We start from the raw sequence: 22,471 nt of genomic DNA on the forward strand, positions 1-22,471 counted from the left end.
ACAGAATATGGGCTTCTCTGATAGCTCAGCTGATAAAGAATCTGCCTGCAAATGCAGGAGATCCCGGTTCCACTCCTGGGTCGGGAAGATCCCCTGGAGAAGAGATAGGCTACCCACTCCAGTATTCTTGGGCTTCCCTTGTGGCTCAGCTGGTAAATAATCCACTTACAATGCGGTAGACCTAGGTTTGATCCCTGGGTTGGGAAGATCCCCTGGAGAAGGGAAAGGCTACCCACTCCAGTATTCTGGCCTGGAGAATTTCATGGACTGTATAGTCCATGGTGTCGCAAAGAGTCAGACACCACTGAGTGAAACCATTCAAAGGACAGAAATGACAACTTCTAACCTTGAAGTAGGATGCCTTTGAAACCCCAGGTTATTCATTTGAAGGTGACCCTCAGCAGTCCCTGGTTCCATGTCTCTACCCAATCTTGCAGGGTTTGCTCCCTTGTACCAGGAAACTGGCTTCCTTTCAACCCCTGGGCATGACATTGCTTCCCTCCCCACCCAGACCTTACTTGCTTCCTTCTACAGTAAAACCGGCAGAACTCTGGGGGCTGGGCCGCCGGTCTCTATCTGTCTCTGGCAGGCTTGTGAATTCAGATCCCGGGAATGGGACAAGAGTGCCATTCCCGAAGTCGCCACCAGGGACCACACCCAGCCCTGCCTTGAACTCTCATATTTAATTCCTGAATGCTACAAACATGGATTGCCTGGTTCCCAAGTCCCCAGCTGAGCTCGTCCTGCGGGGAAAGGAAAACAGCAGTGAGTCAAGCAGGGGCCGTGGGAGACAGACTCACAGCCAGGAAGACAGACTTTGACCCCAGACAGAGGAAAGGCTGGGCGGAAAGAGGCTGGGTCAGACCTGGGCTGTGTGCAAGGTCTGAGTTAGGGCTAGTGGGTGAGGGCTTCTCGGAGGAGGAGGCCATGGGGGCAGGGTTGCTACCTCACCTAGTCCCAGTGAAGGAGAGGATCGGAGACTTGGGGGAAAGCCTCCCACTGTTACAAAAGGAACTGTGGGGCCTTCCATGAGGGCCCTCCGCCCTACCCTGGTCTGCGGCGCCTTCCCAGATGCGACCCTCCCGCCCTGCTTAGACTGAACAACTCCATTTCCTTATTCCATTCATGGCTTGCACACTTAATTGCACATTTTTTAACGCCTTAAGCCATAAATTCCTGCTCTTTCCCCATGGTCTTCCCTCTGGACCGCAATAGAAAGCGGGCATCTGTGTGCCCCGAACGAAGCACACTAGCTCTCTCCGTAGCGACGCTCTGCACACTCTCTCCCACGCCCCTCAACGCGCCTTAGCACTGGCGCTTCTAGATTTGCCCGCGACCTGGTTCGCACAACCCTCGCCCCCGCCCCTGCCTTGGCCTCCTCTGGGTCCAGGGCCTCCGCCCCGCCCCAGGCCCGCCCCCTCCCCGAGCGCCCATTGGCCGCTGGGGCTGGCCGGTCCCGGGCCGGAGCTGTGATTGCGGCTCGCCGGTGTCAGTCCCCGAGCGAGCGCGGGTGGCGGGGCCGGGAGCCGGTCCGGCAGCCGCAGGTGGGGCTGCTGGCAGCGAGGGACCCAGCCCGGGAGCCCCCCAGGATGCCCCGCGGGGACTCGGAGCAGGTGCGCTACTGCGCGCGCTTCTCCTACCTCTGGCTCAAGTTCTCGCTCGTCATCTACTCCACAGTGTTCTGGGTGAGTGACCCCAGTCGGGCCCCGGGATGGGAGGGGGAGAACGCACTCCCTTGTTCACCCACACGATGCGCCGGGGGGTGGGGGGATGGGGGTTGGGTTGGGTGCAGACTTGTCTGCACCAGGGAGGGGGCAGAAGCGCACAACTGGATTCTCGTCCCACTTTTCTTGGGAACCAGGAAATTCTGGCTGCTCGAGCTTAGCCTGAATTTCAGCAGCCGGGTGGGGAGCCTTAGAGCTTGTTGGCAAGGGCTACGACGATGGAGCTCCGCGTGGCTCACCTGTGTGCACCTGACCAGCAGTTTGGTTCTAGGAGTCCACCAGCCTGCCCTGGTGCGGTAGGCTGCGGTTACCACGTTTGGCCGCTCCCGCCCCGCCTGCCGGGTGTTACTGAGTTCGCCTACCCATCATTCTGTGGAGCAGTGGTCAGACTTTGTGGTCTGCGGTTGGGGGACCTGGACTCCTTATCCTGTCCCACTATATACCTGCCAACGTCCCCCAGGATGCCTCCCCATTGTGCCGCTGGTTCCTCTAGGGTGGAAGGAGGTGCCTTGTGGGAGGTGTGGTCAGGCAGATTCCACCAGAAGTGTCTGAGGCTATCTCCAGCTGCTTTTAGGTGCTCAGATCTTTAAAAAGCCCCTGCACTTTACCTTCTCTTCTCTCCTGTTGGGGGACAGGATGCTTGTGGTTGGACATGAACCAGCTTCAAATCCTGCCACTACCACTTTCCAGCTGAGTGATAGTGGGGAAGTTACTTCGTCTCCTGAGGCCATGGTTTCCTCATGTGCCAATAGAAACAGTGATGATACTCAACTTTCAGAATGGTTGTGGGGATTAACTGAAACAGGTCAAATCCGTTGCTTATTACAGGGACCAGCAAAGAGCTCAAGAAATCCCAGCCATTGTTATTATGGACAGGGGAGCTGACCCTCCTGGTAGGCTGACCCAGTAGACTGGGTTTCACTATGGAGATTTCGGACTGGGCTGGGCCCCCTCCTAGAAATTGAGGACTTCTTTCTACAGGCCAGTGCCAGCCCTGCCACTCTAGAATAGTTCCCCTGCCCCCAGTATGCCACAGGACAGACTTGCCCAGGTACCTGACACCCATCCCCTGCAAACACATGCACACTCTGGGCTCTTTCTCAACCTTCACTGAGTCTTTTCTTCTGGTGGGAACTGCGAGATCTGCCATCAGGCTTTCCTTGTGACCCCTCTGTGGATGTGACCTTACCTGGTGTCCAGATCCAGATTCTTGATTTGTTCTGTTACTGACTCAATGGGAGATCTTAGGCAAGTCACTTCCCTGTCTGGGGCCTCAGAGCTGTGAATTGACTCACCCAGCTCCCAGTTCAGTTCTCTGACTCTATGTAATGAGCAAGAGTGATGAGCAGTATGTACGGGGGCTGGAGCACAGACTCACTGATGGATGGTCCAGGGAGGCAGAAGTGTTTCGTTTTGTTTTTTAATATTCATTATTTTGGCTGCGCTGGGTCTTTGTTATGGCACGTGGGAACTTTAGTTGCAGCATACAAACTCTTAGTTGCAGCAGGTGGGATTTCCTCAGTCAGGGATCAAACCTGGGCCCCCTGCATTGGGAGTGTGGAGTCTTAGCCGCTGGACCACCAGGGGAGTCCCAGGAGCAGAAGGTTTTATGTGAAACTGGGATGGGGATGATCTGAGCTGTCACTCAGCGGTTCTCTCTCAAAGTTACACCAGAATCAACTCAGAATTTTAAAAACACTCTAGATCCCTGGGCCCTGGCATACATATTTATTTAAACTTATTTAACCTCCTCAGGTGAGTGTATAATAAGTGTTAAAAACTGCCGGGCTAGATGGTCTCATGGGCCCCTTGATTCTGATTCTGGGATTTTTTTTGCCTGCTCCTTGTTTGTCTGGCCTCAGAAGCTCCTTCCCTGGAGGTCAGAGTTGGCAGGGAGAAGGCTAAAGTTGATGGGTGGGGAGAGGGGGAAATAGGAGAAGACCAGGAGTCACAAGGTGGGGGTTACTTTTTTGGCTTCACTGCTTCTCTCAACATTGTCACTGTCAGTTGCTAAGTTGTGTCCGACTCTTTTTGACCCCATGGACTGCAGCATACCAGGCCTCCCTGCCCCTCACCATCTCCTGGAGTTCACTCAAGTTCATGTCCATTGAATCAGTGATGCCATCCAGCTGTCTCATTCTCTGCTACCCTCTTCTCCTTTTGCCTTCAATCTTTCCCAGCATCAGGGTCTTCCAATGAGTTGGCTGTTTGCATCAGGTGACCAGAGTATTGGAGCTTCAGCTTCAGCATCAGTCCTTCCAAAGAATATTCAAGGTTGATTTCCCTTAAGATTGACTGGTTTGATCTCCTTGATGTCCAAGAGACTCCCAACAGTCTTTTCCAACACCACAATTCGAAAGCATCAATTCCTTGGCACTCAGCCTTCTTTATGGTCCAACTCTCACATCCATACCTAACTACTGAAAAGACCATAGCTTTGTCTCCTAATTTCTTTGCATCTCCATTTTTCCATCTACAAAATGGGTAACTGATATCCTGCCCCACACCTCAATGGATTGTTTTTAGGGTTAGCCATGTGGGGAGAAGGTGACACGTAGACAAACCAAGTGCTATAAAAAAGAAAGTCACACAGTTAAAATGAAACTTGAATTTTCAACACCCTGCTTGCCACTGTCCCTGCAGCCGTAAGAAAAGACCACTCTCTGGCCCTTGCTCTGTCCCTTCTGGAGCAGGGTGGGACTCAGAACTCAGAATCCTCCCTTTTCAGCCACCTGAGACTGACTTTAAAAATCTTTAACTTCCCATCCCTGGAGGTATTAGTGCTTAATAATCTCCTTATGCATGCCAAGAACCCAGCCACCTGCCAGGGCAACTTGGTTGCCAGGTGCCAGAATTTGACTTCAGGGTGGAGGCCCAGTTTAAGTGATTTGTCCTAACTGGGTTTCTTGTTATTTGGAAACCATTACAGGAAAGCTTATTAGCTCAGTGCCATCCCTTGGGAGGAGCAGTGGGGCCAAGGGTTACTTGCTTTGTAAGCCCAAGGAGCTAGCATTTTCATCTCAGTTATCTAAGGAGCTAAAAGGTTCACCATAGCTATGCACCTTCCGTAGGACTTTATGCTTTAAAACTTATTATCAAATAGGAAATACAAGGACATTGTACAAAATTTAAACATATGAAAGAGTAATCATCAGTTATAAGCCTTCCTCCAGTCCCTCTCTGGTATGCCCTGTCCATAACTTTTGTGAGTTTCTTTAGCCTTCCTTTTGTTTTTTGGCCTTGTCTTGTGGCATGTGGGATCTTAGTTCCCCAACCAGAGATCAGACCATGCCCCCTGTATTGGAAGCATAGAATCTTAACCACTGGACTGCCAGGGAAGTCTCTGTTAGGAGTTTCTTGTGATTCTTTTCTGAGATACTATCCCAGGCACAAACATGTTCATGTGTTATATACCCTTTCCCCCCCCCCCCCTGCATAAAATAGCATTCTGGGCTTCCCAGGGGGCCCTAGTGGTAAAGAACCTGATTGCCAAGGCAGGAGACTTGATAGCCATGGGTTCAATCCCTGGGTCAGGAAGATCCCGAGGAGAAGGAAATGGCAACCCGCTCCAGTATTCTTGCCTGGGAAATCCCACGGACAGAGGAGCTTGGCGGGCTACAGTCCTTGGAGTTGCAAAGAGTCAGACATGACTGAACACACACGCACACAAAGTAGCATACTATACGCAGTTCTGTCCTTACCTTTTCACTTAAATTTAAATCCGTGTCAATTTTGGAGCTCTGATAGGGGCTGCCTCATTCTGTTTGATGGCTATGTAGAATTTACTGTGGATGCGTGCTAAGTCGCTTCAGTTTGTGTCCGACTCTTTGTGACCCCATGGACTGTAGACCGCCAGGCTCCTCTGTCCATGGGATTCTCCAGGCATGAATACTGGAGTGGGCTGCCATGCCCTCCTCCAGGGGATCTTCCCGACCCAGGGATCGAACCCACATCTCTTTTGTCTCCTGCATTGGCAGACAGATTCTTTACCACTAATGCTGTCTGGGAAGCCCAGAATTCACTGCAGGCTATGCCAAAATATATTTCATCTGTCTCCAGCTTGGGGACTCAGGACTAAAGATTAAGGACCAGTCTTTGATTACTGCAAATAGTGCATTTTTGAATGTGTCATTTTACACATGTGTGTATGTCTGCAGGGTGATTTCTAGAGGTGGAATTGCTGGGTTAAAGGCTATATGAATACATAATATACATATGGGAATGCACTCATCTTAAGTGTATACAACTTAGTGAATTTTTACAAAGTGAACATCACTGTATAATCAGCCCCCAGGTCAACCAACAGAACTGTCAGCAGAACCAGAAACCCACCTTGTGTCCACTGCCAGTTGCTACCACCCCTCACCAGTAGTAATCACTATTGGGATGCCTAATAACACAGAAAAGCTTTGCCTGTTTTTGTACGTACATTAAAACTTTTCATTAATGTTGTTAAAACAGCCATAGTAGAAGCTATAAGTATTATAAATTATTTATGTGTAATATTATATTACTTTAAACCGATTCACTTTTTAAACTTAAATTTATTTCCCCTGTGACTTGCAGGATCTTAGTACCCCAACCATGGAGTGAACTTGTGCCCTTGGCAGTGAAAGCATGGAGTTCTAACCACTGGACTGCCAGGGAATTCCCTACACTTAAATTTATTTTTAAAAGGAGGCTTTATATCACTACTTCCAATGGGGAAGGCTTCCTGAGTGGTGCAGTGGTAAAAAATCTGCCTACCAGTGAGAGAGAAACAAGAGACTCGGGTTGGAGCCCCGAGTCAGGAAGATCCCTTGGCGGACTACATGGCAACCCACTCCAGTATTCTTGCTGGAAAAGTCAATGGACTGAGGAACCTGACGAGCTACAATCCACGGGGTCACAAGAGTCAGATACGACTGAGTGCCCGCGCACACACACACAATGGGGAACCAAAACTCCTCATCGAAAATAGCTGGTAACAGTGACAATAAACATAGTGCAGGGAGCAAAATCACACTGTGAAATCCTAGCTGGACACTGCGGGTGCTGGAGGCTGCGAACCTGAGGCTTGGCTGGGTTGTCCCAAAGGCAGCTTGGCAGATGTCTTGAGAGGTGTAAAGACAAACTGACACCAAAGCCGAGATTTGCTCCATGATGAGACTGGAAGGATCAGAAGGAAAGTGAGCAACAAAAACTTCTCTTAGTCTGTGAGTCAATATGAACATTACCTTGAACCACTTATGAGATCTCTTTTGCCATGCTTGGGGGCCCTCTTATTTTTTTTAGAGGGTGACCCCAGGGCTCCGACAGGGCATGTCTCAAGGTCACTCAGCACAGCTGGCACTAGCCTTCAGGTGTCCTCGTTTCCAGTTCAGTGAGAAATGAGCTCATCCACAGGCTCTTGGAGCCTCCTCTTCCCACTGCACGGGTGAATCATTCTGACACATGTGCCCTCAGCCCACTGGGGACACACCTCTAATTATAGCACCGACCACAGGGTATCCTAGAGATCTGTTTACATGACTTTTTTCTCGCTGGACTGTGGGCTCCTGGAGGTCAGGGGAGTAGCTCTTTCATGTCCTCTTCCGGTCTCAAGGCCAGGCACACAGTGGGTGCTCAGGAAAGGCTTGTTGCATTGGGGTGGCTAAGTCCCGACCTATACCTCGGAAGCAGGGATTGGAGATATGGGCGCCCGGATCAGAGGCCAAACTGGGTGTGTAGCCAGCAATGGTCAAGTTTGCTGACGCTTTGAATTTGCAAAGTGGGCTGGACTGATCATGGAGACACTGGCTGTCTAGAAAGCACCAAACCTATCCTGTTACAATGAGGTAGGGTTTTCGGTTGGGTAAGGGTGTCAGGGCTGAGCGGTGTCTATAATTGGGAAGGAAGTGGGTGCGGACAGGTGGTGGAGGTTATAAATGCTGGAGGCAATATTAAGTCTTTCTTGTCCCTTCAAGGATGGGCCTCATTACCATAGTTCTTGTTACCCAAAGTTTAATGGTTAAGAGTGTGGACTCTGTACCAAGCTATCTGGGTTCAAATCCGGACTCTGACACTTACAGGTTGAGTGACATAGGCATTAACTTCCGTCTGTCTCAGTCATCTCATCTGAAAAACAGGTGACACCAGAACCTACCTGAGAGTCGCTGAGACCCTTAAATGGGTTAATTATCGGAAGGGCTTAGAGCAATGCCTGCCACGTGATAAACACTACACCGGCTACTTAAGAGTTAGCCATTCTTTCCCTGCCTTCCTTTCTATTCTTCAATTAGAAGGGCCCTTGAAGGCACCTCTAGTGTGAACTTTTAATTTTACTGAGAAGGAAACAGGCCTGGAGAGGAGAAGCAAAGATCAGAGACCCCACAGCAAGTTAATGACAGACCCAGACCAGGACTTAGCCACCTGACTTCAGTTTCTTCATGGGGTCACTGTGACCTTTACCAGCAATGGTATCTCCCTCCCCCATCCCCCGGTGGCCCTCCACTTGTCAGGGCTCCAGGTATTAAGTGGACAACAGCATTTCTGGAAGGAGCTAGGTAACTGGCCTCCCTCTTGAGCACAGCAGGAATTTTTAAGTTTTGAAAAGAGCTTTGTTTGTGCAAAAATAATATGTGGCACATAGTTGAAAAAGAATTCCAACCAATTCAGGTAAGCACAGAGATGAAAATAAAAGTCACTTTCAATGCTATCAGTAAAAGGACCATTGTTGGGGTAAATACTCATTTGGACATCTCATCACACATTGTGTGTGGGTGCTAAATGACTTCAGTTGTGTCTGACTCTTTGCAACCCCAGGGACTGTAGCCTGCCAGACTCCTCTGTCCGTGGGATTCTCCAGGCAAGAATACTGGAGTGCGTTGCCATGACCTCCTCCAGGGGATCTTCCCAACCCAGGGATCGAACCCCCGTCTCTTACGTTTCCTGCATTGGCAGTCAGGTTCTTAACCACTAGCACCGCTTGGGAAGTCCCTTCCTTGCACATATATGTAAATATTTAATTTTTTTTTTTTACTGTGTTTGATTGATTGGGAAGTTCTATTTCCTTCTTGTTCTAGGCAAGCATTTCAAAGAGAAAATAGTGAAACTCAAGAAAATGAGGAAGCTTAAATAGTGGAGGTGGTCACGGGCCCAGAGACGGCCTGGGGCTGGGCTCAGGCCTCAGGCCCAGGGAGGTCCCTCCCCTAGCCGGGCCACAGGACCTTTACAATCCAGAGAATCCAGAAGGCAGCCCCTGAAGGGGTTTGGAGAATTTTCGAATGCTCTCATTTTCCAGATGAGCAAGTAAGACCCCAAGAAAGTTTCTTTGTGCTTAGTCGAGGCTTCTGTGGGTAAACCCGCCTTTTCCTGTAAGAGAAGGGTTGTTTTATGCTGCAGGACTGGGTTGGGAGCTCACTGCTACCTTCGGTTGGTTGTTCTTGAGAAGCAGGAGTAAGTAACAATCTGCCCTTCTCCTTCCCCCTGCCCAGTGCCTCTTCTCTCTGGGTGGCTCACAATGCCGACCTGGGGTAGGTAGGACTCAGAGTCAACCAGACTAGGGACTGATAATGAAATTTTTGGAGCAGCTGGCTCCAAATACAGGGGAAAGATGTCTTCTGGGTAAGCCTGGGCATGGGGGATTGAAAAGACAGACCTTTCCCAGAGAGCACCTCTGGATGTGAGTGGGTTGGAATTGATGTCTTCATGGAAGGCAGGAGAGTCCAGTCTTGACACGCCATTCCCTCCAGGGTGGGAACCATTTGTTTGCTTATTCAGTCAACAAAATAGTTATTTAATGCCTACTGGGTATACCAGGCACAGGGATAGTTAACCAGGAAACAACTGTGAACAAGATAGACTTGTCTGGAAGACAGACAAACCACTAAATACATGTAGCTGCGATAGGTGTTAAGGAGCAAATTAGGGGGAAGTGGGGAAAGGTGGAAATTCTTACTTTAAATGGGGTGGTCAAGGAAAGACTTTATGAGGAGCTCAAAGACTGAGAGGCTTCCCAGGTGGTTCAGTGGTAAAGAATCAGCCTGCCGATGCAGGAGATGCAGAAGATGTGGTTTTGATCCATGAGTTGGGAAGATCCCCTGCAGGAGAAAACGGCAACCCACTCCAGTATTCTTGCCTGGAAAATCACATGAACAGGGGAGCCTGGCGGGCTACAGTCCATAGGGTCGCAAAGAATCAGACACAACTGAGCAACTGAGCATGCATGCAAAGACTGAGAAGGAGCCAGCCACACAAAAGGCCTGTAGAGAACATCTCAGATGGAGAGAACAGTAAGTGCACAGGCCCTAAGGTAGGCAAGTGTGGTTGCAGCACATGAGGAAGCCTGCTGCTGCTGCTGCTAAGTCGCTTCAGTTGTGTCCGACTCTGTGTGGCCCCATAGACGGCAGCCCACCAGGCTCCTCTGTCCATGGGATTTTCCAGGTGAGAGTACTGGAGTGGGGTGCCATTGCCTTCTCCGTGAGGAAGCCAAATCACGGGAGGAGAGACTGGTGGGAGTCTGGTCATATGAGGAGTCTGGGGTCTGAGTGACCTAGGGGGGCGGTTTCATTGTCAGGACTTGATGGCAGTGCCATCTGGAGACATGGATCAAGTGCTGGTTCTGCTGTGACTCTGAGTAAAGAGAGGACTCCCTGAGCCTGCTGGATGACTCATCTATGGATGCTGAGGGGAGGATCCCGCAAGATGAGAGATGTGGAAGCTCCCAGCTCACTGTGGGCCTGGTCCACGGAGGGATGGAGACTTACCTGGGGAGCCTTACAGAGCTCAAGGGAACTGGGACGTTAGATGTGATAACTTCTGGAACTTGTCTTATCAGAGGAGGTTACTTTCTGCTGGGGATGCTCTGCCTGCTTAGAGCAGATGGCTGTGGCTTTGCCCTCGGGTGGAAAAGTCTGACCCCTTGGGAGAACATGTGGCTTCTTCTAGGAGCTGGGCCCTTCCTACTCTTTACTTCCTGGCTTTAGTGGTGCACCAGTAGAGGCTCTGCGCCATATGCTGCGCATGTGAGTCTAGCCTAACCAGAAGGCGCTGAAAACACCCAGATGAGAGAAGAGGGGATGGGAAAAGCACTTCTGGGAGCCTAGAGGCAGGGTCTGCCCTTGCCAGAGAATGTCAGACAGATGATGTCAACAGGGGCACTGTTCAGCTCCAGGCTGGGCCTTCTTGCCTAGGCCAGGAGGAGGAGACCAAGGAGCAGATTAGGAGAAGAGAAGATGAAGAGGTCAGCCCACGAGGGAGATGGAAACTGAAATCAGGCAGCAGTGGCCAGCTGGAGCTGGTATGTGGTTTTCTGCCCGACTGTCTGGCTGTGACTGCAGAGGAGCCCTGGGGAGACTTCCAGAAGGTGGGAGCTGGGCTGGAGGGGCGCAGAGGCCAGGCTGAAAGGAGTGGAGATAAGCTTCGGGAGGGGAGGGTGGGTCACTGCAGAACTGGATGTTTCTTGGGCCTGGTTATTGAGGTCAGAAATAGCCGCTGGGGGAACTAGGCCTGGAGGCCCAGCTCTACTAGGCAACTAGTTAGGAGAATGAGCGCTTCTTGTCTGATGGGTGGGGAGCAGGTCTGATTGACTGAGTGACCGTGGAAAAGTCACGAGCAACTCTGTGCCTCAGTTTCTTGTCTGTGGGAATGAGGTAACCCTTGTACCTTGAACAGAACCAGGCTTGGGTGGGCAATGCTTCCAGAGCTCTTAGCAGGGTGTCTTGTGTAATAAGCATCAGCGTGGATGCCGGGAGAAGTGGCATCACTGGGTGGGAGCCAGGTGGCTGCTTGCTGGGTGTTGGCAGAGAGGCTGGAGGGTGGGAGGAGCCTCCGCTTTGCACTTACATCACTGAACTTGCACTTCACTTCTCTGGGTTCTCAGAACAACCCTGTAAGCTGGACACTCGTCCCCTTTTACAGCTGAGGGGACTGAGGCCTAGAGGGAGACATGACTGACACAACCCACTGTTTGCCTCCATCCCTGAGACCAGAGCTGTTTCACTGTGAAAATTGTACCTGTTGTGTTTTAATTCTTTCCAAAGGAGACTTTCTCACTAATGGAGATATTTGCATCTTAGTCTGCGGGGAAATAAATATTTGCCCAGAGGGTAGAAGAACAGCCTTGGCCTGGTCATTCTCAGAGCCCTCCCCTTCCTGCTGGAAAGCGCCTCCCAGATGTGGCAGGTGGCCTTGGACAAGTCAGGGCTCCCTGTTGCTGTCTGCCATCCCTACCAGAAGATGGGCTGTACTGGGTTCAGTGCAGGGGGCTGCGGTCAGTTCCTGTGCATCCACTGAGAGCTGGGCTCTGGGCCCAGAGAAGGGCCCATTGTGCTTGGTGGTGGGCAGAGGGCAGCCTCCAGCCTGACCCATCACAGGCCAGGGCCAAATACCCTGCTGTGGTGGAGTGGGGTGCTGGCTTCCGAGGCTGGCACGAATTTAGAGACTAGGTCACTTCCTGAGGTCGAAAGACAGGATCTTCTAGGCCATTGGATCTGTGAGGCCTCCCATCTCACGGATTTCACAAGCACATGTATCTAAGATCCATTTTCACATCTGATTCCATGGGTCTGGGTTGGGGTCCAAGCACCTATAATTTTTAAACTTCCCCAGGTGATTCTAAGGAGCCGCTGGAGTAAAACTGCTCATGGCGGTGTCTGTGAGGGAATTCTGGTGGAATGGCCTGCTTTCCAAGCCGACTTTCTCACTAGCTGAATCCTGATTGAGTTGCTGAACGTTTTCCCAATCTTGCTGACCATCTGGACAGTGTGTGGGCTGGGGAAGTCGGTATGCCTGTTTGAGGGAAGCTCGCTGGGAGGGAGCTGTCCTGGAAGTGGAGGGAGCATGCTAGGTGGGCATGGACAAGTCGGGGATGTGAGGGGTGTTGGCAGCACCCAGTCGGGGCTGGTGGAGGTATGTAGAGACTACCAGCCTTGGCATTTGGGTGACTGTGTGGAGGCTGGGCTTCTCTGGGGATCTAGATGTATCTGGTTGTGGGTGGGTATCCATAGTTCTAGAATTCTGTATTCCTTTCGTTATCTTTACAACATCCCTTTATCTGCTTTAAAGGCAATGCTTCTCTGTAGTTAACTTTGTAACTTGAAGACGTTTCTATAGAACCAGACTTGAAGTTTCTTGAGTCAGGGATTCACACACTTAGAGGGTGAGCTGTGATCATTTCTCCCCTTCAATTATGTCTCCAGTTTGAGAACAGCTGATCTGTTAGCATTGTGTTGGAAGGCTGACTGTGATCTACTGAGTGTCAGTGACCTAAAGTAATGACGCTACAGGGGAGGTGCGGCAAGGAGGGAAGCAGAGTTTCAGATGGCTGTGATGTACCTGCTTGGGGTCAATGTAATGGCCCAGTTAGTGGAAGGATGAGGACTTGACTTCTGACTCTGACCATGAGCTCTGTATTGGGTTGAATGGTTCCCTCCCCCGCATCCCCAACAACAACATAAAAGATATGTTCATGCTGCAGAACTTGTGAATGTGGCCTTATTTGGGAAAGGGTCTTTGTAGATATAATTGGGCTCAGAATCTTGTGATGAAGTCACTCTGGATTGACAGAACATGGCTTAAACTGAAATGACAAGCATCCTTGTAAGAGAAAGGCAGAGGGAGCTTTGAGACAGAAGAGAATACAGACATGCCAAGGGGAAAGCCGTGTGAATGCAGAGGCCAAGGAATGCCTGGAGTCACCTGCAGAAGCTGGAAGAGGTGAGAGAGGCTATTCCCCTGGGCCCTCTGGAGGAGGCATGGCCCTGCCCCACCTTGGTTTCAGGCTTCAGTGCAGTTCAGTTCAGTTCAGTCGCTCAGTCATGTCTGACTCTTTTCGACCCCATGAATCGCAGCACACCAGGCCTCCCTGTCCATCACCAACTCCCGGAGTTCACTCAGACTCACGTTCATCAAGTCAGTGATGCCATCCAGCCATCTCATCCTCTGTCGTCCCCTTCTCCTCCTGCCCCCAATCCCTCCCAGCATCAAAGTCTTTTCCAATGAGTCAACTCTTCGCATGAGATGGCCAAAGTACTGGAGTTTCAGCTTTAGCATCATTCCTTCTAAAGAAATCCCAGGGTTGATCTCCTTCAGAATGGACTGGTTGGATCTCCTTGCAGTCCAAGGGACTCTCAAGAGTCTTCTCCAACACCACAGTTCAAACGCATCAATTCTTCGGCACTCAGCCTTCTTAAGAGTCCAACTCTCACATCCATACGTGACTACTGGAAAAACCATAGCCTTGACTAGACGGACCTTAGTTGGCAAAGTAATGTCTCTGCTTTTGAATATGCTATCTAGGTTGGTCATAACTTTTCTTCTAAGGAGTAAGCGTCTTTTAATTTCATGGCTGCAGTCACCATCTGCAGTGATTTTCGAGCCCCCCAAAATAAAGTCTGACACTGTTTCCACTGTTTCCCCATCTATTTCCCATGAAGTGATGGAACCGAATGCCATGATCTTCATTTTCTGAATGTTGAGCTTTAAGCCAACTTTTTCACTCTCCCCTTTCACTTTCCTCAAGAGGCTTTTTTTTCACTTTCTGCCATAAGGGTGGTGTCATCTGCATATCTGAGGTTATTGGTATTTCTCCCGGCAATCTTGATTCCAGCTTGTGTTTCTTCCAGTCCAGCGTTTCTCATGATGTACTCTGCATAGAAGTTAAATAAGCATGGTGACAATGTACAGCCTTGACGTACTCCTTTTCCTAGTTGGAACCAGTCTGTTGTTCCATGTCCAGTTCTAACTGTTGCTTCCTGACCTGCATACAGGTTTCTCAAGAGGCAGGTCAGGTGGTCTGGTGTTCGTGTCTCTTTCAGAATTTTCCACAGTTTATTGTGATCCACGCAGTCAAAGGCTTTGGCATAGTCAATAAAGCAGAAATAGATGTTTTTCTGGAACTCTCTTGCTTTTTCCATGATCCAGCGGATGTTGGCAGTTTGATCTCTGGTTCCTCTGCCTTTTCTAAAACCAGCTTGAACATCTGGAAGTTCACGGTTCACGTATTGCTGAAGCCTGGCTTGGAGAATTTTGAGCATTACTTTACTAGCATGTGAGATGAGTGCAATTGTGCGGTTCTGGCCTCCAGAATTTTGAGAGTGCGTTTCCGTTGTTCTAAGCCCTTTGTGGTAATTTGCTGTGGCAGCCCAGAGAACCAGTGCAAACCCTTTCTGCTTCTCCCGGTTGCCTGGCTAGGGAGGGGCCCAGTTGAGCAAGGCCTTGAAAATTCCTTCCCCTTCAGCAGGTGCTGAATGCGGAGGAGAAGGGGTGGGGCGGGGGGAGGAACCTGGCTGGCCAGGTTGAAGGCCCATCGTCCCACCCCACTGGGGCCCCGCCCCTCACGAAGCCCCGCCTCTCAAGCGGCCCGGCTCCACGCAGGTCCAGCCCCTTTCCAGCCTCTGCCCAAGCAGATCGAAGGCTGTGTTCTACAACTGATTTCTCAAGGGTTTTTCCTCTGCGAGGAAAGCCTGATAGAAAGAAGCTAAAGCATGGGAAGGGAGTACAAGTTAGCTCTCAGGAAGGACTTCCAGATTCTGAAAATAGTTAAATCTAAGCTGCTTGCCGAGCGGAGCTGTGAAACACCCACTGTTCCCCTACAACCTCTCAGAACAGGAGTGTCACCCACCCCTTGGGGCATTTAGGATGTGGTGGAGTTCCAGTTGGGCGAACTTCGAAGGGCCATGGAGAGCATCTGGTGTAGCAACACCTTCCTTCCGGAGCAGAGGGAACTGAGACCAGACCACACAGAAAGTGCCTCTGGTTCGAATACCTCCATTCAGAGGGGACAATAGGAACTGCTTCGTGATTTCACCCCAGTGACAACCTCTCTCTCTGGCATTGTTGGTGTCCTCCCCTGTAAACGGGCCTGCTGCTGCACCTGCTGCAGAGGCCTGATGTGTGACCTGTCACAGACTGGCCTTCTCTGCAGAGCTAGAAAGAACTCAGGCAGCGGGAACTCTGTACCTGCCTCTGACCTGGTTCTCTTCAGCCTTTGACGAGGAAGCTCTATTTGCCTGACGCTATGCTGGGTCGGGGGACAGATGTTCCAGTCATGTCCCTGTCCCTTGAGAGGCTGGCACTCACTGCGTCCTAGCAGTGTGCTCAGGACAGCGGCAGACGTTCTGTGATTGGGGTGGAGCCGGCCGGCAGCTCCCGGGAGGCTTCTGGGGAGGCTTAGTCAGCAGTGGAGGCTTGGGTTCTGGGCGGAAGCAGCCACTTGACTTTCCATCCTGGAGAGGAGGTGGGCTTAGCATCAGAGCAGAAAGAAGAGGAGGACAGGAGTTGTTCAGGGGCCCACAGTCCTGAGACAGGAGCGGCCCTGTTTTTGTCTTCCTTTTCCACTGCAGTCTCTTTTACTCACCTTACTTAGAATTAAGCTTTCCCTTTGCAATTAGAAAACCTCCCTTGTCTGCCCTCTGTCTAATCTGGTTGTGCCTTGTGCTTCCTCTTTTGTCTTTTTAATTTTTATTCCAGCTTTATTGAGATATTTTTATTCCAGCTGTATACGTTTAAGGTGTACATAATGATTTGATGATGGTTTGAATTAAATCATGAAATGATTATCACAGTAACTTTAGTTACCATCATCTGATATATCAATAGACATAAAATTAAAGAAATAGAAAAATTTTTCCTCGTGATGAGAATGCTTAGGATTTACTCTTTAAAAAGTTTCACGCATGACATACAGTAGTGTTAACTATATTTATCATATAGTAAATTACATTTCTAGTATTAACTTACCTTTTAACTGGGCATGTGGGATCTTAAGTTCCCTGACCAGGGATTGAACCCGTGCTCCCCTGCAGTGGAAGTGAGGAGTCTTAACCCCTGGATTGCCAGGAAAGACTCTTGTCTTTTAAAAGCTAACAATGAATGAGCCCTTCCTATGTGCTAGACTGTGCTCTTTCTTAGACATTCTTTCCTTTAATCCTCCAGCAACCCTGAGAGCAGTTTTAGGCTTATTGCCCCACTCTACACCCAGGTAAAGAGAGGCTCAGAGAGGTTAGGGGACTTGCAAGTAAATGCAAAGCCTTACTCTCTCTCTTCTGGCAAACTTCTCGATGCCTTCCTGTCCCAGGTATTTGTCTTTAGGAGGAGAACACTTTTAAGGGAGGTGGGCTGTTTGGGGATGAGTTGTTTGTTCTTTGGTTCTATCCTTTAGTCACTCATTTAACATTTCCTAAGCATACAGGAAATACTTTGGGGCTTCCCAAGTGGCGCTAGTAGTAAAGAACCTGCCTGCCAGTGTAAGAGACGTGGGTTTGATCCCTGGGTCGGGAAGGTCCCCTGGAGGAGGCATGGCAATCCATTCCAGTATTCTTGCCTGGAGAATCCCATGGACAGAGGAGCCTGGTGGGCTACAGTCCTTAGGGTCGCAGAGTCAGACACGACTGAAACATCTTAGCATGCACACGTGCATGCAGGCATACAGGGGCTGTCAGGTTCTCCCTAAGATGCTGCTAGAGGAGAAAGGGCACTGGAGTGGGGACCGACTTTCTGGGGCAGGGACCCTGGGCTCCTCAGGGAGATGGGTTGACTGCCCCACTCTGTGGAAAGGGCAGGGGCAGCCCTGAAGTGGCCCAGGTGCCCAGTCCTCTTCAGGCTGTAGGCTCTCAGGAGCTACAGGAAGGGAGAAATGGAGCCTTCAGAAACATCACTGTCCTTCAGAAAGAGGTTTTTAAAAATTTTTCTTTTAGGAGAGGATGTGCCAGGGTGTGAGAATTCTTTGTTCCCGATGGGAAAAGGCAGCTTGCCGTGGAGAGAGCACTGGCCTTGGGAGTCTGGAGGCCTGGGTCACGGCTGCTGACCGAAGGCTAATGTGCTGTGTGACCTTGTGGGAGTGACTGCTTCTCTCTGGGCCTCAGATGCCCATCTGCCAAATAAGAGAAGGGGACTGGAACAGCACCATCTCCTTAGTGCTGGTGGTCCACAGTGATTTTAGGTGCTTCTAGGGGGGACATTTTAAAATTTAATATGTGTGTATTCGGTGTAATGTGTATTAAAGAAAATAATTAGTACCTCAGATTTATGATTTCATAGATGTAGATTAGGCTAGGTCAGGACCGTATTTATCTTAGTAAGAAAAGTCAGTCAATTTAAAGAAAAATTGTGGCATTTCCCGGTCAGGTGTAGGCACTTAATAGTCTTTGAATCTGCTGAACCTTTACGAAAGAATGGGGATTCCCATTACGTGTTACAGCACTTTACAAAGGAACTTCCCCTTCTCACTGGGTCCTTTGAGTGACCATTAGGCAGGTATTATCATTCCTTTTTGGGTGGCTCTAGTGGTAAAGAGGGCTTCCCTGGTAGCTCAGCTGGTAAATAATCTGCCTGCAATGCAGGAGACCCTGGTTCAATTCCTGGGTGGGGAAGTTCCCCTGGATAAGCTACCCATTCCAGTATTCCTGGGCTTCCCTGGTGGCTCAGATGGTAAAGAATCCACCTGTAATGTGGGAGACCTGGGTTTGATCCCTGGGTTGGGAAGATCTCCTGGAGGAGAGGATGGCAATGCACTCCAGTATTCTTGCCTGAAGAATCCCCATGGGCAGAGGAGCCTGGGGGCTACAGCCCATGGGGTCACAAAGAGTCAGACATGACAGTGTGTGCACACACACACATCATTCCTATTTAGCAGCAGAGTCAGCTGACTCTCCAAGAGGAAAGTGGTCTATCCAAGGTCACACAGCTTCTAAGTGGGCTCAGCTGGCACATGCTCTTTGCCCACCAGCCCAGCCTCAGGGAGCGCAGTTCACATGGCCTTTGGCTGGCACCGGCTGACCTCATATTGTTGGTTTCCCGTGTGCATCTTCTCTGTTCTAACTTCCTTAAAGCAGAGAAGGATGCAATTAAAGGTGACGAGGGACTCTCTCTGTCCCTTCTCCAAGCTTTTCCCCCAAGCATAGGAGGAGCATGTCCCACAGCCCCGGGTGCTGTTTTCCTGTGTTCTTGCTGGATGGGTAATAGGCAGGTTCCCAGCACAGCCAGTATTTAGTCCTGGTTGGCAGTTAGTGGAACATCTGGTGAGGGCATTAATTCCAGGCCAGAGGAAGCTGCCGGCCCTGAGCCCTCGTTGAGCCGGCCCCTGGCTGTGACCACTGAGACCTCCCAGGCCAAAGGGAGACTCAGACTGTGAACATAATCCTCTCATAGAAGAAATGGAACTTGGACCTTGCTTGCTGCTTCAATATTTTTATTGTAAAAAAAATTTTTAACATAAAAAAGGTGAAAGAATGATAGTGAATACCCATAAGCTTACTTTGCTGTGCTGTGCTTAGTCACTCAGTCGTGTCCAACTCTTTGGGGCCCCGTGGACGAGCCCGCCAGGCTCCTCTGTCCGTGGGATTCTCCAGGCAAGAATACTGGAGTGGGTTGCCATTTCCTTCTCTAGGGGATCTTCCTGTCCCAGGGATTGAACACAGGTCTCCTGCATTGCAGGCAGATTCTTTACCAGCTGAGGTACAGGGAAGCCATATATGCCCACTGCTGCTGCTGCTGCTAAGTCGCTTCAGTCGTGTCCAACTCTGTGAGATCCCATAGACGGCAGCCCACCAGGCTCCCCCATCCCTGGGATTCTCCAGGCAAGAACACTGGAGTGGGTTGCCATTTTCTTCTCCAGTGCATGAAAGTGAAAAGTGAAAGGGAAGTCACTCAGTCGTGTCCGACTCTTAGCGACCCCATGGACTGCAGCCCACCGGGCTCCTCCATCCATGGGACTTTCCAGGCAAGAGTACTGGAGTGGGGTGCCATTGCCTTCTCCAATATATGCCCGCTAGCCAGAATCAATCATTTTAACATGTGGCAATGTCAGAATAAGTTGCAGACAGTTCACCCCAGATATCCAGGATGCATCTCCTTTTAAAAAAAGTGTCCTTAGATATAGCCACAACACCATCATCATGCCTAATAAAAAAACAAGTCCATGTGAAAACTTTGCCAGTTGTCCTTAAGATGTGTCTCACGGTGCATTAGAAAAAGTAATCAGGATCCAGTAATACATTGAATCTCATTTTGACAAAAAAGGTCCCAGTGCATCTGAAACACGAGGGGTGATCTCTGAGGCCCCAAATGATACAGATTCTGGAGTCCCAGGAAAGATGATCATGTGTTACTTGCCTACATTTGCCTAATCCACCAAGAAATACTAGGGCCTGGCTTAGGGAAATTCAGAAAGTGGAGAAGGAGGAGCTTCCTTGGGAGCCTGGGTTCAATCCCTGGTCAGGAAACTCGATCCCACATGCTGCAACTGAGTTTGAATGCCACCTAAAGATCCTGCTCGACGCAATGAAGATCAACTATTCTGAGTGCCGAAACTAAGACCCGGTACAGCCAAATAAAATAAATAAATATTTTTTTAAAGAGAAAGAAAGTGGAGAGGGAGAGGCTTGCTGGGCTGGGATATCCATGTGGATCTGCCGGCCCTGCCTGCACAAGCCCTCTTTCTGCCTCTTCCTGTTGGAAGGAGCACTGCTCAGTGGCTGGAGCCTAGACACCGGACTCCCTGAGTCCCACCCCTTCATCCCGCCCCAATCACCAGTGGCACCTGCTCGGCCCTGTGCCAGGTGCTGTGGGGCGATGTTCTGAAGAGCTATGAGACCTGGGTCCAGCTGCCCACAGTCTGCAGGGACACTCCATAGATGCTCTGTTTGCAGATAACCAGCGTGTATGGATCGGAGAAGGCGATGGCACCCCACTCCAGTACTCTTGCCTGGAAAATCCCATGGATTGAGGAGCCTGGTACGCTGCAGTCAATGGGGTCGCGATGTCAGGCACGACTGAGCGACTTCACTTTCACTTTTCACTTTCATGCATTGGAGAAGGAAATGGCAACCCATTCCAGTGTTCTTGCCTGGAGAGTTCCAGGGTTGGGGGAGCCTGGTGGGCTGCCGTCTATGGGATCTCACAGAGTCGGACACGACTGAAGCGACTTAGTAGCAGCAGCGTGTATGGATGTGTGGGGTGGAGCCTCTTTGTTCCTTGGCTTGGCTGCCTGGGGTCTGGTTGGGTTGGAGTGGGAGAAGCTTCTTGCGTAAGATGGAAAGCACTAAATCAATAGTGCCTAATTAGCCGTGACAGGGAAATGAACTTTGAAAAAAAATTTTTAAACCCATAGAAAATTTGAAAGAGGAATTCAAAGAATACCTGTATGTTATTATTAGCATCTTGTTTTAATATCTCTCTCCCTATCTTTCATCCCCCAAACCCTTCTCTCTTAATACTTCTTTTTTTTTGACTGCAGCTTTTGTGACCACAGCCTTACATACCCCAGCAAGCAGGTTTCCAAAAGGGGCATTTTTCCACATGCTGCCATTGTCCATCTGAAAACAAATACCGTTAGATAGAACCTATGCCGTCCATATCCAGATTTCCCTCCTTGTTCACCAAATGTCTTTTGTAGTGAATATTTTACCCAATCTAGGTCCACATGTTTCGGCTGTGACGTGTCTCTTTCATCTCCCCTAACCTAGACTCTCTTCACTGCTTTTGATTCCTTTGAAGCCTCCAGGCCCTTGTTCTGTAGAATATCAGCATTCTGGATTTACTTTATGATCTCCTGGTAATTAGGTTCAGGCCATACATTTCTAGCTGTGGTGCTGGAGAAGACTCTTGAGAGTCCCCTAGGTAGCAAGGAGATCAAACCAGTCAATCCTAAAGGAAATCAACCCTGAATATTCTTTGGAAGGACTGATGCTGAAGCTGAAGCTCCAATACTTTGGCCACCTGATGTGAAGAGCTGACTCAAAGGAAAAGACCCTGATGCTGGGAAAGATTAAGGGCAGGAGGGGGAAGGAGCAACAGAAGATGAGATGGTTGGATGGCATCACTGACTCAATGGACATGAGTTTGAGCAAACTTCGGGAGATAGTGAAGGACAGGGAAGCCTGGTGTGCTGCAGTCCCTGGGGTCACAAAGAGTCGAACATGACTTAGTGACTGAATAACAACAACATAAATTTCCCGTATGAGTGCTTCACAGGGTATGTGGAAGGTATAGGAAGCGTGATGCTCAGCCACTCAGCTGCTCTCCATGCCAGCCTTGACCCCCAGCCCTCTCCATTGCAAGCATGCATTTCCCCGTGGTAACGAATGCCTGAGCTGTGGGTGACACCTGAGGCTGTGTGAATATTCTTTCTACCAAATAACTTTTGAAAGCAAATCTGAGCATGGGACTCCCTGCTTAAATGATGTCAGTGATTTTCCTTCAGAATATATCCAGTCTGCCTGCTTCTTGCTACCTGCACATGCCCGTCCTGGTCCAGGCCACCATCACCTAGCATCTAGGTTGCTGCAGTAGATTCCTGACCATTCCGATCCCGTATCTCCATCCCCCAGTTCTCAGCGCAGCAGTTTCAGAGTAACTCATTTAAACATCAAAGTCAGATCTGATCACTCCTCTGCAAACTTGGAGTGCCTTTTGCCCACGCAGAGCAAAAGTCAGAGTCCACTCCATAGCTTCAAAGGTTCTGCCTGCTCCCACACCGCTGCCCTCTCCCCTTCTCCCCTCCATTCTCCCCACCACTGGGCTGGAGCAGCTATTCTCTGAACACATGGGCACATTCCAAGGTCTTGGTAGCTGCTTGGATGTTCACCTGTGTATCCGTGTGGATGGTAGAGAGCCCCCTACCCCTTCACGTCTTCACTCCAATATCACTCTCCCTGGCTGTGGTATTGAAAATGCCAGCCCCCTCCATCAGCCTTCCTGGCCTCCTTTCCTATTTCTGCCTTCATAGCCCTCATAACCAAGACATACCATGTACTTTTTGTTTATTTATTTCGCCCCAACTGGAGCAT

General features: G+C 50.0%; 1 protein-coding gene across 9 annotated transcripts in view; it reads left to right on the forward strand.

Moving 5' to 3' along the window:
* The window catches only part of TSPAN15 (tetraspanin 15), a 90,427-nt gene that overhangs the window by 32,204 nt on the left and 35,752 nt on the right, over nucleotides 1–22,471 (forward strand). The window contains exon 1 of one of the 9 annotated variants that reach the window (XM_069571960.1): nucleotides 686–1,685. The exons of 5 other annotated variants lie outside the window; for them this stretch is intronic. In XM_069571960.1, the coding sequence (XP_069428061.1) occupies nucleotides 1,590–1,685 (96 nt within the window). In that variant the 5' untranslated portion in view covers nucleotides 686–1,589. Of the gene's footprint in view, nucleotides 1–685; nucleotides 1,763–22,471 lie in introns of those variants that run through there. 3 more of the 9 variants (XM_069571967.1, XM_069571966.1, XM_069571959.1) reach the window with 3 other exon arrangements.

Source organism: Ovis canadensis, chromosome 25 (assembly GCF_042477335.2).
Source record: "Ovis canadensis isolate MfBH-ARS-UI-01 breed Bighorn chromosome 25, ARS-UI_OviCan_v2, whole genome shotgun sequence".
Taxonomy (NCBI): domain Eukaryota; kingdom Metazoa; phylum Chordata; class Mammalia; order Artiodactyla; family Bovidae; genus Ovis; species Ovis canadensis.